This window comes from Canis lupus, chromosome 7 (genome assembly GCF_003254725.2).
Source record: "Canis lupus dingo isolate Sandy chromosome 7, ASM325472v2, whole genome shotgun sequence".
NCBI lineage: Eukaryota > Metazoa > Chordata > Mammalia > Carnivora > Canidae > Canis > Canis lupus.
This window is the reverse complement of record NC_064249.1, coordinates 52382759-52397790: the sequence shown is the minus strand read 5'-3', so window position 1 is coordinate 52397790 and position 15032 is coordinate 52382759. Positions and strand designations below refer to the sequence as shown.

General features: G+C 52.2%; 1 protein-coding gene across 50 annotated transcripts in view; it reads right to left on the bottom strand.

Moving 5' to 3' along the window:
- The window catches only part of CELF4 (CUGBP Elav-like family member 4), a 298871-nt gene extending 295797 nt beyond the window's left edge, over positions 1-3074 (bottom strand). For 7 of the 50 annotated variants that reach the window (XM_035718920.2, XM_025429049.3, XM_049112732.1 and 4 more), the window contains exon 1: positions 2414-3053. In XM_035718920.2, the coding sequence (XP_035574813.1) occupies positions 2414-2699 (286 nt within the window). In that variant the 5' untranslated portion in view covers positions 2700-3053. Of the gene's footprint in view, positions 1-2413 lie in introns of all 50 variants that reach the window. The other 43 variants (XM_049112719.1, XM_049112722.1, XM_049112721.1 and 40 more) reach the window with 22 other exon arrangements.
- Positions 3075-15032: the final 11958 nt, after the last annotated feature.

Sequence of the window (15032 nt, the reverse complement as noted above, 5' to 3'; positions counted from 1 at the left end):
GCTAGTTTAGGGGAAGAATTATTTAGAAAATGAAGTTTTGGTTGTCCTAGGAATCCTGGCTGGATATGTGTATGTATATATATGATACATATGAAATAACTATAATATAACCTTTTCTAGTTTCTAGATGAAAATGATGATAATTCTACTTCTTTGCTATAATACAAGGGAGTTCAAATAACATTAAAAAAAAAAACACACACAGTGATGATACCCGCAAGGGATCGTGAGAAGAAACCAAGGAATATTGTTAAAGTTTATCTTCATTTGAAATAAAGAAGTAAATAAAGTGCTCCAAACCCGGACCTCTTAAGAAGCTCAGCTATCCACAACTGTCTTTTGCTTCTGGTGGGTTCTGTTTTTTTTTTTTTTTAACTTTAAAATCTTAAATCACCATAATAACTGATCATTAAGATGGGCAAAAGATTTCCCTATTTATGCTTTAAAAATTTTTCATTATTACTATTTTTAAATCTGGGGACATATGAGAATGACAAAGGTTTGATACAAACCTTGATTAGCTTCTAGGGAGCTTGATTGGAAAGGGAAAAACTACAAAGATATGGTTGACTTGAGAGGGAGGGGGGGAAAAAAAGGAAAGAAATGTTATTTCAAAGACTGCCTCCCGATTTCACCTTTCCAGTCTCTCTTCTGATCAGACAGACATTTTCTCCATATTGGATAAAGGTTGGTTTGTCTCTCCATTACAGCCCCCACCCTCACCCCACCCCAACAAACCCGGTATATTTCCATTCTGCTGTGTTTTTGTGCTACTCAACATGCCATTAACTTTAAGATTTACTCCTCAGCAGGCAAGCTGGAAGATGCTAAAGCCAATAAAAACTGCTCTCTGGGACTCCAACTATGAAGAGTTTGGAGCTCTGCTTAGTATTCGGATGAAGGGAGGGCTGGAGGAGGGAGGGAGGTTGTGATAGTGAAAACCACTGCTGCTTAGAGAGCCAGACAGCTCTGCGCTCTGCACCTAATGTGCCGGAGGATCAGCTCTGTTCATAGCCCATTTGTGGCCAAGGATGAGGCTGCTCTCTCTGTGTGGGTGTGTGTGCGTGTGCGTGTGTGTGTTTTCATCTTTAAAACCACCAGCTCTAACACAGCATCTTCAGTGGCTCTCCACACTACTGTTTATTAAAAACGGAACGTCCATACACATCCCTTACAACTTCCTTAGCCCGGTGCTCCTTCCCTGCCTGACGATCAATCTCTCTCAGAAAGCATTTAACTTGCCCACACAGCTCCAGCCCGGATTAATCCCCACTGCACATCCTATACATTACTGTTAGGAAGCGGAGCACTGGGCTAATTTCGTCACCCACCAGCCACCCACACACGTTCTACAACTGAACACGTTTGGGGATCTGCCTTAAAGATAATAAAACAAGGAGAAAACAGGCAGGCTGCAGACAATTCTCATGACCACTTTCCTAAAAAGTTGCTGGGTTTTAATTCTTTGATTATTCTGTCTCCCCCTCCCCCAAGCACTCACTAGCAATGATTGCTTCAAGGGAGAGCAATAATGTACTACAAGCCTCTCTGCATGGTGAGTTTGGGATAATTTAGGCTACACCCTTCAAAATGCATATCTTGCACACACAGATTTCCCCCCCCTCCCAACCCCCCAGAGCTCCGCTTTCCTGAGAAGGGGATCATTCCGGCTTCCCCGACCCCCCACTCCACCCAGGGGATGGCTGGTTCCTTGCTAAATCTTGTCTTAGGTTTTGTCCCTCCTTCCTTCAAACATCAAACACCCCCTCCCCCACCACTCACACCACAACCGGATTACTGAGGCACATAGCTCGACAGGGAGAGTTTACTGTTAAATTGATAGCAAAATAAAAAAAAATATCTCTCTGAATTTGTCACCTCTCTTCTTTTTAGACGGCTGCGCTCCCCGCTCCTCTGGCCCGGAGCGGGGAAGGAGGAGACCATCTCCTCTGAATATTTTCAGCACCAAGGCGATGGACAGCACCCTCGGTCCCCGGCCCGCCGAGCGCCCGCCCGCCCGCCAGTCTGCTCAGCGTCCCGGGCTTGGCCGGTGCAGCTGTCCCCGTCCCAATCTTCCAAGTCGCTGCACCCAAAACCCCAAGCCCCGTTTCCCCTCGATCCTCTCTCTCTCTCTCTCTCTCTCTCTCTCTCTCTCTCTCTCTCTCCATATTCTGCTTCCGCTGCTCTCCCCACCACACCGCTTCTATCAGCTCCTCGCCCCAAACCCAGCCTTGCCCCAGCCAGCAGCTCCCCACGCACCCCAGTCCTGGGCTCGGCTGCCCGAGCGCCTCCCTCCTCGGCGTCCGCCCGAGGCTCCCTCTCGCGCCGTCTCCCGCTCGCCCGTCTCCCGCTCGCCCGTCCGGCCCGCCCGCTCCTTCTCCCCGGCAAAGTTGAGAGGGGAAGGTGCACTCACCTTTGTGCATGCCTGTGAACCTGTCCTTCAGAACCGTGAGCTCGTAGATCTTGCCGAACTCCTCGAAGAGGGGCTTGAGGTCCTTCTCATCCAGGTTGCGGGGGATCTGCCCAATGAACAGCTTGATGGCATCGTGGTCCTTCATGGGAATGGTCGACGGGTTCCCCGGGCTGTGGCTTAATCCGTTCATGTGCCCGGCGCTGCCCGGGCTGCCGCCGAGCCCGTTGGTACTGAGGCTCGCGTTGTCAGCCTGTCCGTTTGCTAACGTGGCCATCTTTATATACATAGAGAAAATCTTCTTTCCTTTTATTCTTTCTCGCTCGCACTCTCTCGCTCTTCTCCCTCGCAAGCTCGCTCGCGCTCACACACGCACACGCATACACACACTCGGGTTCTCTCCCCCTCGGTTTCTCTACACCTCGCTCTCCTCTCGCTCTCTGCTCTCTCTCTTTCTCCTCTTCCCTCGCTCGCTCGCGCTCGCGCTCTCTCTCCTCTCCCCGCTCTCTCTCTCCCTCCCTCTCTCCTCTCTCTCTCCCTCTCTCTCTTTCTCCCTCTCTCTTTTCCGATCTGGTTTCTTGCTTTCTTTTCTTTTCTTTGTTTTCCTGTTCTTTTCTCTCTCTCTCTTCTTTTTTCTTTCTTTCTTTCTTTTTTTCTTTTGCTTTTCTTTCTTTCTGTCTTTTTTTTTTTTTTTTTTTTCTCTCTCTCTTTTTTACATTGAACAGACAGGATCTCTGTCCTTTCCGTTTAAACAGGCTGGACCGGTTCAAGTTCCCAGGCAGACCAGGGGTGGGGGCGGCGAGTGAGCGCGCGCGGAGGAGGGGGGGGCGCGGGGCCCGGAGAGGGCGCGCCGCGGGGGGGGGCTTCCGCGCGGCGGCGGGCGGCGGCCGGGAGCAGGACGGCGTGGGGCGGCGCCGGCCCCGCCGCGCCTCCCCCGTCGGCGGCCCCGGCGAGCGGCGGTGGTACAGTCCGAGACAGCCCCCGGCTATAAATAGCGCCAGGCGCATGGCTCTTCGGGAGGCGCTGAGATTCCGGGCCCGGCGGCCGCGGGGAGCGGGTGCCCGTTAGGAACGGGGCTGCCGGCCTCCTCTTTGCCTTTTGGGGGCTCTTTTTGTAATAGCAGCAGGTGCAACTTTTTGTATTTTTAAAACATTGATTTTTCATTTTCGTGTGCGTGTGTGCGGGGTGGAGCGTGTGTGGGGGCAGCGTTATCCTCCGAGCTGCGCTCCATTAGGGCGCCAGGCGGGCGAAGCCAAGGCAAGGATGGCGGGCGGGGCGGCGGCGGAGGCGGCGGCGGAGGTGGCATGGGCGCTGCTTTCTCCCATCTGGTTCCCTTTATTTATTTATTTATTTATTTAGACTGGGAAAAGCGAGTCGGCTTGGAGGGAGTCCGCCCAGCGATCCGAGGGCGCATTGATCAGTGTCGAGAGAAAAAAAGCTACATAAATATATATTACGTGGATAAACCTATAGACAAGAGCTCTCTCGCGCGCGCGCGCTCTTTCTCTCCGTGTCTCTCTTGCTTTTTTCCTCCTCGAATCCCCAACCTGCCAGCGCAGCCCCACGGCTTCGCCCTCCCGCACGGCGTCTGCCGCCACCCGAGCCACCTGGGAGGTCGGGACCGGGGAGCAGCGGGGCCTCGCGGGGGGGACGGGGCGAGGGACTCGGGGCCCGGGCCTCGTCCCAGCCCGCCGGGAAGGCTGGAGGCGGGTGTTTCCGTCCCGGGCCGCCTCCCCCGGCCCGAAGCGCGGCGGCGGGTCCCGCGGGCGGCTGGCGGGAGGAAGGCGGGAGCCGGGCGTCTCGGCCCGCTCGCCCGCCGAGGAAGGAGGCAGGCTGTGGGTGCCGCGCCGGGTCGGGGAGCCAGCGCGAAGGACCGGCTGGATTTCTGCCCTCGTCTGCTTTACTGGTGCAAATCGAAAAAAAAAAAAAAATTTTTTTTTTTTTTTCCTTAATCCACCATCAAAGAAATAAAGCCCCCGAATCGCTACCCGGGCTGCGACCGGACACAGACTCGCGCGGCGTGCGCGGGCCCCGCGGGTTCCGTCGGCAGCGCCTCCCTCTCCAGAAGTGCGAGGCTGGGAGTCGCGTCTGCGGGCTGCAGCCAAGGGTCCGGCCGCCCAGCCCGACCCCGACTTTGCCGGGCTCCCCGCCGGGCCCGCCGGGGCCAGGACCTGGGCTGCGCGGGAGAGGGAGTGGCCGGCGCGGGAGCCGGGTCCGAGCAGCCCCGCCTCTGGGGGCGAAATGCTGGTGGTGAACTTGGGCCGGGAGAGCAGATTTTCATTGTATTGGTATTTACCTGCCCCTCATCCTCTCCCACGTTTGCTTTTCCAGGGCAGCCTCTTCAACACGGCTTCAGAAGCCGGGCAAATTAAAATAACGAGCCCGCTCCCCCGCGAGTTGCGGGGGCAGAGCTGCTGGCCTGGCCCCGGTCGGACTCCCACCGGCCTCCTTCGGGGGTTCCGAGTCTCTCTCTTTTCCTGCCCTCGGATTACATGACGTTATTAGACAGTATGTTTAAAAATCTTATTTAAAGAAATGAGACCCCATCTGCCTGAAAACCGAGACCAAGCCCGTTTGGTACAACCACAACGCGGAGCTCTCCGGCGCCAGGAGGAGGCCCGAGGAGGCCCCGAGGTTCGCAGCCCCAGGCCCCGAGCCCACCTGGGACACCTCTCCCTGAGGATCCAGGGCGAGTGACCAAACAGCAAGTACAATTCTGAGAACTGTGGAACTTCATCCTTTCATGTTAAGATTCTCCTGTGTTTTCTTGATGGAATTGTGTGTAAGTATAGTTGATTCATAACTCGGTTCTGGGCTTACATTATCCAGTGTTATATGGTGGCCTAAGAATCGCAAACGTTGATGGAATCAACAGAAACTCACACTTAGAGCCTCTCTGCAATGGAGCTGTGTGCTTGGAGTGCCTGGGAAGTGCTGGAATAAGGTGGCATGGCCCTGGCAGGGTTTGAGCTGGTGGCTTGGAGGTGCGTGCCTATGTCTTGTCAGGACTGTGGGTGCCTGTGTGGATGTGTCCACCGACCCTGTTTGTATCCACACTCTGCCTACGTGTGTGTGTGTGTGTGTGTGTGTGTGTGTGTACCCACCAGGCTGAGACCTCCTCCTCCCCTTTCCCTCAGGACACATCAGCAGAGGCCAATATCTTTGTCCAAAATATCTCTTCTAACATCATCTTATGGTGCTGGCTGGCTCTTACCTCCCAGGATCTCACAATGGAGTGGGATGTATTTTCTGCCATAATAGTGGAGTGTAGGAGAGTATTCCTACTTGAGGTCTCTCTTTCTTCCCCTGCCCCCCACATCCTTAAAGCAAAGCTAGGTCTGGGGGAAGAGAAGGGAGTGAGCTGGGGTCGGGGGGGCTGGGAGAGGAAGGAACCTCCCCAGAGAAGGGGAGGGCAGCTGTGGTTTGTCTTTCACCTCTTCCTGCCACCACCCCAGCCCCGCCCAAGTCCACGTAAATTATTCACAGGTGTTTCATTATTCATATTATTATTAATAATAATAGTCAATACATAAATAAAAGCAGTCCCTGGGCAGGAGTGAGTGGGAGAGTGGAGTTGTTAATGGAAGGGGGCATCTGGTTATTTCGGACGCCTGCAGGAACGCTGCCATAAGGTATAACATCAACTCCCTTCAGGACTGCACCTCTGCCCCTGCACCACGGCCCTCTCCCTGTGTCTCTCCACATGTGGACCCAAAGCTGTGGAGGGCTCCTTCTTCCCTAGGGAAAATCCCTCACCCTCCCCTCTCTCCCACCTGAGGATGGCTTATTTTGGATTTGGAATGTCGCCCCTTAGGGGGTAACACACATCTCTCACTTCTCAAGCTCAGCTCTCTGACTGGTAAGTGGTGAAATGCCCCACCACTCCCCACATTGCTGGGGCAGAAGCAACCAGGACACCAGGCCCCATATAACTGAGCTACCCCTGTGTAAACAGCGGCAGAAGCTGCTTCTGCCAAGGCATTGATCTCTTAAAGGCACAGAGCTGGATCTCTGAGGCTTCTACTGCTTTGGCACCGCAGAGTATTGGGGATAAAATAACACAGACAAGTGTTTCAAACTGAGGCAATAAAGGAGCAGGACCCCAGAGATAATAGTAAGGAACGTGGTTAGGTTGCCTCTTTGGTATCCTTGCCCTTGATATTCTAGAAAGACTTGAGCTAATTTTTTTTTAACCTTAGATCATCAAAGAGAAATGTAACTAGGGAAAGATGGGGGCAAAGTATTACTCACTGTGACATTTAAACAGATTTAAAACTTTTTCTTCAAGTGCCACTTCATGGCCACAATGATTCCATCCACTGAGAGGGAGAGGGCTGGCAAATGGAAGTGGGAGCTGGGAACAATTGCTTCTCATTTTCTCTCTGTGTTTGGGGTTTACATTTTTGTTGCTGATTCATCTATGGGGATGTCAGGAAGCCCTGTGTGGTGGGGATCTTGGCTTAGATGGTGTAGTTCTGCAGGCCTTACCATTGCCTCCTGCTCCTCACTTCTCCTCCCCCTCAAGGGAGGAGGAAGCCCTCTTCCTTTTCCACTTCCTTTCCTTGGAGCCACCATCACTGTCTCCTTCCGGCACCCACTGAACCACATTCTGCAGCCCTGACCCTGGCCCCCTGGCCCCCTGCCCCAAGGCCTGCTTTGGTTCACCTGCCTATGAATCTTCTCTCTCCATCTAGATTGTGAACTGATGGAGGGTAGGAAGCCAGTAATCTGGCCCCTCCTTCTCTGTGGCCCCTTTTGACAGGCACGAGCAAGATGGAGTTTCTAGACACCTATGGCTAATCTGACTTTGGGGTGGGGGTGTGTGATGCTGTGTTCATTCATCTGGGGCCTGAGGATGGGCAGGCACTCTCCCAGGAATTCAGATTCCAGGATGAGAACATACAGCAGCTTAGCTTCCCAAGGCTGCACAGCAGGGCTCAGGGGGCATCACCATGCAGTCATCCTCACATTCATCCTGCTGCTTCCAGTCTCCCACTGGAAGCAGCAGAGTGAGGGGTCGGCCTGTGAGAAGAACCCACACTATCTCATTAGAGAGACCAAAGTCATACCAACTGAAAAGCCCCGGAACAGCAAATGGCAACAGATGGTTAGTCTTCTAGGCCTGAGGAGTTCCACATGTGAGAAAACAGAAAACAATCCAAGTTGTGTGTGATGGGGGGGCAGCAGCCTTGAGGAAGGAGGGGGTCCTTGGTAGGCAAGAGGCAGAAGGTGGGACATGGCCAGAGCACTGCATGATGGCCTGGCCTGGGGGCTAGGAGGGCAAGAAGCAGCTATTTCTCCAAGGCTGTGTGGACAACAAGCTGAAAATAGAGTAGTGGTCTGTCTGCCTGAGGTTCCCCAAACAGGGACCAGACCACGGATTAGGTGTGTCTGTGGAGCCACTGCCCTGCCCAGACCTCCAGAAGGCAGTGAGGGGAGGCTGGAGACAGGGAGACTCACTTGCCCTCTGTAGGGAACTCGTGCCTGATTTAGGCAAAGAGGTTGGCTCCGAGCAGAGCAAGCACACAAGGGCAGGAGCTCACCGAGGGACAGAGCAAAAGTTGTTGGCGATGTGTGCCATGGGACCCTGGAGCAGCTGGAGCTTGTGTAGGCAGTGGCACCCTGGGAAGGCTCTCTGGAGGCGAGAACTCTGATCTGGTCCTGAGGGAAGAGGGAGTCAGCTTACGAAGGGAGGAGGGAGGTTGAGGCAGCAGGTGGACTTGCCAGGTCTGGTGTGTGCCATGGGTCTCGAGTGATGGCAAAGAGGTAGAAGCTTCTAGAGGGGGCTCCTATATGGAAGTAGGTGGGGTGGGCAAGATGTGGCTTTGAAAGCAGCCTCAGAAGTCTGTTTCTGGTCTCTTCCACAGGTTTAGGACTTCTCTGTCCTTGAATAATTTGGGAAGGTTTAGTGATATAAGAAGCACTAATTGAAGTGGAAAGGAAGAGGAAAAGTTCCTACTTCCTCCCAGTTCACATTAGCAACCTCCTGCCAGTGAGAAAACAATTAAAGGTTTCCCCTGTCCTGTCCCTGGCCAATAGCAGACCTGGCCAGAGGAACAAACCCATGGAGGGGGGGAAGAGAATGGAATTAGGAGGCTATGTGTTTTGGGAAGCCTAGAGGCTCCCCAGAAGGGCATAGGCTGCTCAGACAAGTGCCAGGGCTGGCAGGAGAGGGGCCTCTGGGCTTCCTTCCTCGCTGGGGGAGCCCAGGGACACATGGCCATCGTCTTACGGGGGCTCCTGGGCCCTGGGCGATGGTGGGGGTTGCTTCTGGGAGTCTCTCGGTCTTTGGGTGGTCAGCCTGGATGTGCCCTGTTCCTGGCATGGGAACATGCTCCTGTTCCTGGCTTCTATGCCAACTGGGGCTTTACCTCATTTTGGCTGATGGCAGGTAGGAAATGAAAGGCAGCCCAAGAAGCAGGACAAAGGGATCTGGAGTCCTGCAGCTGAGGCATCCTGCAAGGCTTGGGCAGAGGGAGGGACATGGGTCATCGCTTTCCTGTCCTCAGCTTTCTCCTCTGTAAAATGGAGGTGGCTGTCCTGTCTTTCACCCTCCTTTCTTTCCTCATGTCACATCCAAGAAGGTGAGAGGGTCATGTCTGTGAGGCTGACTCACGGTCTTGTGTAAAAATTAAGGGGAGAACAGGGACTGAGGGTCAAAATGGGCTACACAAAGGTATAGATAAAATTAACATGTTAGGAATTTACTCCTTATCTTTCCCAAAGAATTCAGATGTTTTCAAAAGGAGCCGTGGCCAGGCAGCCCTCAGTTGGACAGGAGCAGGTGCTTACAGCTGCATTTAGGTAAAGCTGGCAGAGCCAGACTCCTTGGCTTCATGTCCTGTCTCTCCCACTTACTAGCTCTGTGACTTTGGACAGGCAATTTAATCTCTTTGTGGCTCAGTTTCCTCTTTTGTAAAATCGGAAGAGGAATAGAACTTACTTTATAAAGTTGTTGTGGGGACAAAATGAATGAATGCAGGTAAAGTGCTTAGATCAATGTGGGACCAGCCAGGATTGTGGTAGCATCACTCACAGAGGCCCAGGGGTCAGGAGCTGAGGGGCTAGAGGAGGTGGGACAGTCCCTCGGGCTGGGGTGTGCATCCTACCCACGGTGGGTGTCCTCACCTGCTGCAGGACTGTTTCTCAAGGTGCTCCTGGGGGCCAGAAGCCTTCCGGGAGGGCGAGGCCTGCATCACTGCCTCTCCTTTGGGCCTGCCCTGAGTGCTGGCTGCAGGCCCTCCACAGCCTCTTCTTACCTGAGAGGTGTTGCCGCAGCAAGTCCTTTTAATTGTGATGTTTTACTAATTAGTTTTTAATTATGTTAATTTATTGTACATGAGCCCTGAGGTTTTCAGACACTGGGCTCACTTTAGAAACTGGAATAGTAAGTTGTATTTATTACACACACAACGCTGTGGATAAATGTCACTTTCTCATGGCCACGATTTCTCTGATAATGTTGCTGAAAACAGGGCTTCTCTTTCTTTCTTTCTTTTTTTTTTTTTTTAAAGATTTTATTTATTTATTCATGAAAGACACACAGAGAGAGGCAGAGACACAGGCAGAGGGAGAAGCAGGCTTCCTGCAGGGAGCTCGATGTGGGACTCTATCCGGGACTCCAGGATCATACCCTGGACTGAAGGCAGGTGCTAAACCTGCTGCTGAGCCACCCAGGGATCCCCTGGGCTTTTCTTTCTATTCAGGCTTTTGAATGTTAATTCTTCCCCTGCAGCCAGCTTCCCCCACCCCCCAGTCCAACACACTATCCTTCAGATAGTGTTGGGGTTAAGAGACTCAGCATCCACAGGCTGTGCAAGTGACATGATGGAGTAAGGTGGCTTGGTGGTACAGGAGGACCCCATCTGGGTAGGGGTTCAGGAAGGTGAGCCTGCAGGACAGTTAGACACCAGGCTGGACCTTCCAAGGGTTGTTGTGTGGGGGCCTCAGACTCACCCAGATGGACCCCTCTTGCACCCTCACCCAGCTTCTGGGTACTGAAAAGAGCTTGGCAAGAAACCTGCAGCTGTGTCCACCGGGGAGAGGGAAGGATGGTTATGAAGAGGGAGAGGGCATGTGGGCAGTCAAAGTGGTTCCTGAAGGCCATGGAAGGATGTAGGCTTTTGTTCCAGGGCTGGTGGGTAGCCTTGGGGGGACAGGTAGGGGTTGACATGAGGGCTAGCTCACAGGAAAGATTCAGAGTGGGGATTCACTGCCCATATGCTGACCAGTTGCTGATGGTAACAAAGAAGATATAATCAAGGGCACAGCCTGGGACAAAAAAGTTGCCTAGATATTTATGAAGGATGGCTGAGAAGGGAGAAATCACTCTCCACACACACACACACACACACACACACACACACACACACACACGTGGGGAACTGGAAGGGCACTGTATTAGGCCCATTTTCCAGAGATCATTTCTACATTCAAAGGATGAATGTTTGCTACCACTAGTAGCATTTAAAGAAAATGCCATAGGTTTTCAAGAACCACTCCCTCCCCCAAATAATTTCCAGATGGTAGCTTTCTTTTAATAAGTTTAAAGTGTTTATGCAAAGTTGTGTGTGTGTGTTTATGTATGTGTATATATAAAGGGGGTATATATATATAAAAATTCTGGTCTCTTACTAAACAACATATTAATAAAAGTTTTGCTCAAAGGGTAACATTTAAAGAAATAAAGTCCATAAATACAACTGGGCATTTAATGCTTTAAAATTTGTATTTAAGACTTGAAGTTGCTGCACTGTTTATACATAGATACATAGGTGCATGCAATGTGTAGAGAAAGAGTTTGAGCCTTAGAACCAGCCAGATCTTTAGCTTGCCAGCAATGTAAGTCATGTTCTCTGAGGCTCAGTTTCCTCATCTGAAACATGGTCACAATAACACTGTATATGACTGTCATGAAGTGATAATAAATTATTGAAAGTGGTGATATTTAGTTCCTACCACGTAGTAGGTGCCCAATAAATGTTAGCAATGATTATTAAGAGTGTACTTACTAGTAAACTAAGTCTCTCCTTTCCAGGTATAAATACAAACTGTAGCTGAAAATAGCATTTAAAATATGTGTAACAGGACGTGGAGATTTTCTAAGGAAAAGGGCAGTTTAGGTTCTCCTCAGTGGTCCTCCCACTGTGCTGAGGTAAGAGGAATCTAAGTCTCTGGTTGTGGGTGCCATGCTGTGTGAAGGGTTTTGGGGAGAGGACTCACGTCAGGGAGGGGCCCCATGAATTTCTCTCAACATGGCAACTCAGTGATGCTCACCTGTGTTCAGATTTGGGAAGGGGCTCACACTGTAGCACAGACCTAGTACCTCCCCCACACTGTCAGGGAGCCTGTACGCACACATCTGTATGCTCAGACACATGGGAGGCTCCCACACATAGGACACCCGCCTCCACACCCTGCCACCTTCCTGGGAAGGGGAAGGGTGGGCAAGCTCTGTGACTCATTGTCTGGCTCTGTGCCCTCTCACTGAGTCACAATGTAATTGATCCCTCCCCGCGCCAGGTTTCTGCTCTCATGTGACCCAAAGCAGGGTCATTTCCAGACCAGGGTTGGGGAGGCCTGACCGGGGAGAGGCAGACCTGAGAGGGAGGGGTAGACTGTCAGTCAGTACCTGAGGATGGCACTGAGCCTTGTGTGTGACTTTCCTGGATATCTGCTGAGGTGTTGTGTTTGTAAGAGTCAGTTACCACTCTCCAACATATATATCCCCTCATCAGCCTCCACTGGTGTCCCCATTAGGGTAGGACTGTCTCTATAAAATAATAATAAATAAAATAAAATAATGCCAACAGGAAATAATGAAGGACTCTGGCACCTCCTTGAAGATGCATGGTGTTGTGCTTCTGGGACGAGGGTGATCATCCTTGTTTCTAAAATGAGTTGTGGGCTTAGAGAAGCTGAGAAGTGGGAGGTAGGAGGATGGGGATGTGTGATCCACACATCATACGAGGGCAGGGTCACCCCTTGGGACTCAACCTCATGCCATTCTTGGCTCAGAAAGAGAAGAACCACCTCTCAGCTGATGAAATGGCAAAGGCTGGCTGGCAGGTATAGAATCGCAAGTACTGGCTTGGTGGCAGAAGGCAGATTATGGGTCACCTCTGCAAGGTCTTCTCTAATAGATGGCTCTGGGGTGTGATTTACAGGCCCCTATCCAGCAACTGTCACACAGGCCTTGTTATCGACAGCATCACTGCCCCACCTTGGACAAGTCATGTAATCCTTCTCGGTATTTTCAATAGGCATAAAATTCTCTTTCGATGCCAGAGAGGCCTCTAATGAATATACAAAGCTCTAAGAAATAGGCAATCATATTGTTATAAACTTGCTCCCTCCACACTTCCCTGTCCCTTGCCCTTGTCCTGACCTATGAGCTGGCATCCATACTGTGAGACCCATGCCCCCTTTGGGTCTTCAGGACTGCTCCCAGTCCCAGTTCTGAGATGATTCCTGCTCAACCTCTGAGAGCAGAGTCATAGCTTGATGGGATTTCATGTCAGGTGGCACTTCTGTGGCCATCAAACAACAGAGGGGGCTTAATCCAGGCTCTGATGGGACTCAGGCCAGACTTGTGTGCCCTTGGGTCACCCACTTCCCCTCTCTGGACCTCATTCTCTGATTTATGAGATGGGGATGGTAATCCTTGCTCTGTACACCTCGTGGGGAGCGGGGAGGATCAGAGGCAAGGGTGGAATTGCATCCCAGAGTGCAGCGTGTTTATACTGTAGCTCTGCTCCTTTCCCCACCCACCCTGTCCCTGCCTCTGCACAGTCCCGGCCTCAGAGCAGCCTTGAGAACAGAAAGAACAGCTTAGTTCTCACATCCATCCTCCTCCTCCTGATTATTTCTCCCAATCACACTTAATAGCTGCCTGGCTTTTGGCTGCAGCCCGGTATATAATAACCTGCAATTATTGTCCACTTAAGCTGTCCCCAGGGCCTTGTCTGTTGCGCTGCCCAGGCCCGCACCGCCAGCCTGCTGATTTCCCTGTCAGAGCCATGGCCAATGGGAAGGAAGCCCCCGAAGGGCCTGACTGACAACCTGTTTGGCAGGGCTGCCACCTCTCCAGCTGCATCTTCTTCAGAGATGGGGCCTCAGAGGTAGCCCGCTCCAGCCACAGCCTCGTCCAGCCTGGGTGTCCCGCTTCCCTGGGGTTATTCTCCTCCTCCTCCTCTGCCCCTACGTACGCATTGTCTCATCTCAGCCTCCCTGCCTCTTGCCCTTACCTGACACCACTGGCCGCTTACTATAGTTCAGCCCCTTTGCAGGCTTAGTTCCTTCTCTCTGCAGCCCTTATCTGAGAGGCCTTGGCATTTTACATACCAGGCTACTGAAGATCAGAGAGGTTGGGGATCTTTCCCAGGATCACACAGCCAGGGAGAGACGTAACACAAACTCAAAATAAGGTTGGCTGCTTGCACAGCTCACTTACTTAATCCTTATGCCATGCTGTCAGCTCTTGCTTCACAAGTCCCACCCTGCCTCAGTGCCTCTGCTCAGTGCTACCTCCTCTGGATGGCCATATCCACCACTGCAGTAGCCTGGTCTCCAGCGCTCAGAACGCTTGCAGCCCTTGAGTTGGAACCAGGTACCCTGGATCCCATGAGGGCAGATCCTGAGTTCCCCTGCTTGCCCCTCCTCTGCCACATGGATTCACAAAGCATCGCTGTGTGCAAACTGGATACAGCCATTGTCCCCTTCCCCACTGCACCTCGTATTCTGTTGAGCCTCTCTCCTAGAGCTCCTGACAAGGTCCTCGCCCATCTGTCTGGTAAACATTTGCGTTATCTCTGTGGCTCCAGCAGGCTCTGGTAGTGGTGATGGCAGACGCTGATGGTGATGACAAAAGTCCATCCCTAGGCTGTGACAGACCCGCAGGGCCCGTGCCACCCTCGGGAGCTGGCGGAGTCTGAGCACGTTTGTATTTTCACACTGTTCACAATCTATTAGTTAAATGACCAGAGAGACAAAAAAAGATGTCCGGATTGTTAAGTGAAGACTTTTGTCCTGAGCGCGAGCTATCTTGGCACGTGTCTTATGTGTTGGTCCAGGGCTTGTGCACAGGTGTGTGTGTGTGTGAGCACATGAACGATCTAGAGCACAGTGGCGACAAAGGGCTGCGTGGCCTGTTGGGGCCTGTGGTGAGCAGAAGCAGGACTCTCCTGACTGTCAGTTGGAGGAACCCAGGGCCTGGGAGCTGAAAGGCTTTGAAGGCCACTGTGTCCAGAGGGCCTTCCTGGCTGCTGTCATAGTGGCAGTTGTACTGGGTTCTGGCTGTCACGGGAGGAGGACCAGGAGGCCTGTGGCCCAGTCTTTGTTGAGTCCACCAATCTGTCTCCATCCCAGGCTGAATCTTCCTCCCCAGCCTTGTTCAGGGATGCTCCCTTCTCCCTTCCAGGCTCATTTACCCTTTGCCTGAATGTTCTTCACACTTGCTTACAGTTTCCAATTCTTTGTTTGGGAAACAGATTCTCAACTCTCAAGAGACTGTTGGGAAAGAGTTTTTGGGTAGACTGAGGCCCTCTCTGGTCCCTCAGATCTTACAGGCTAAGCCTGTTGCAGGCCTGAAGGTGAACTGCCATGAGGATCATCTGGCACCTCA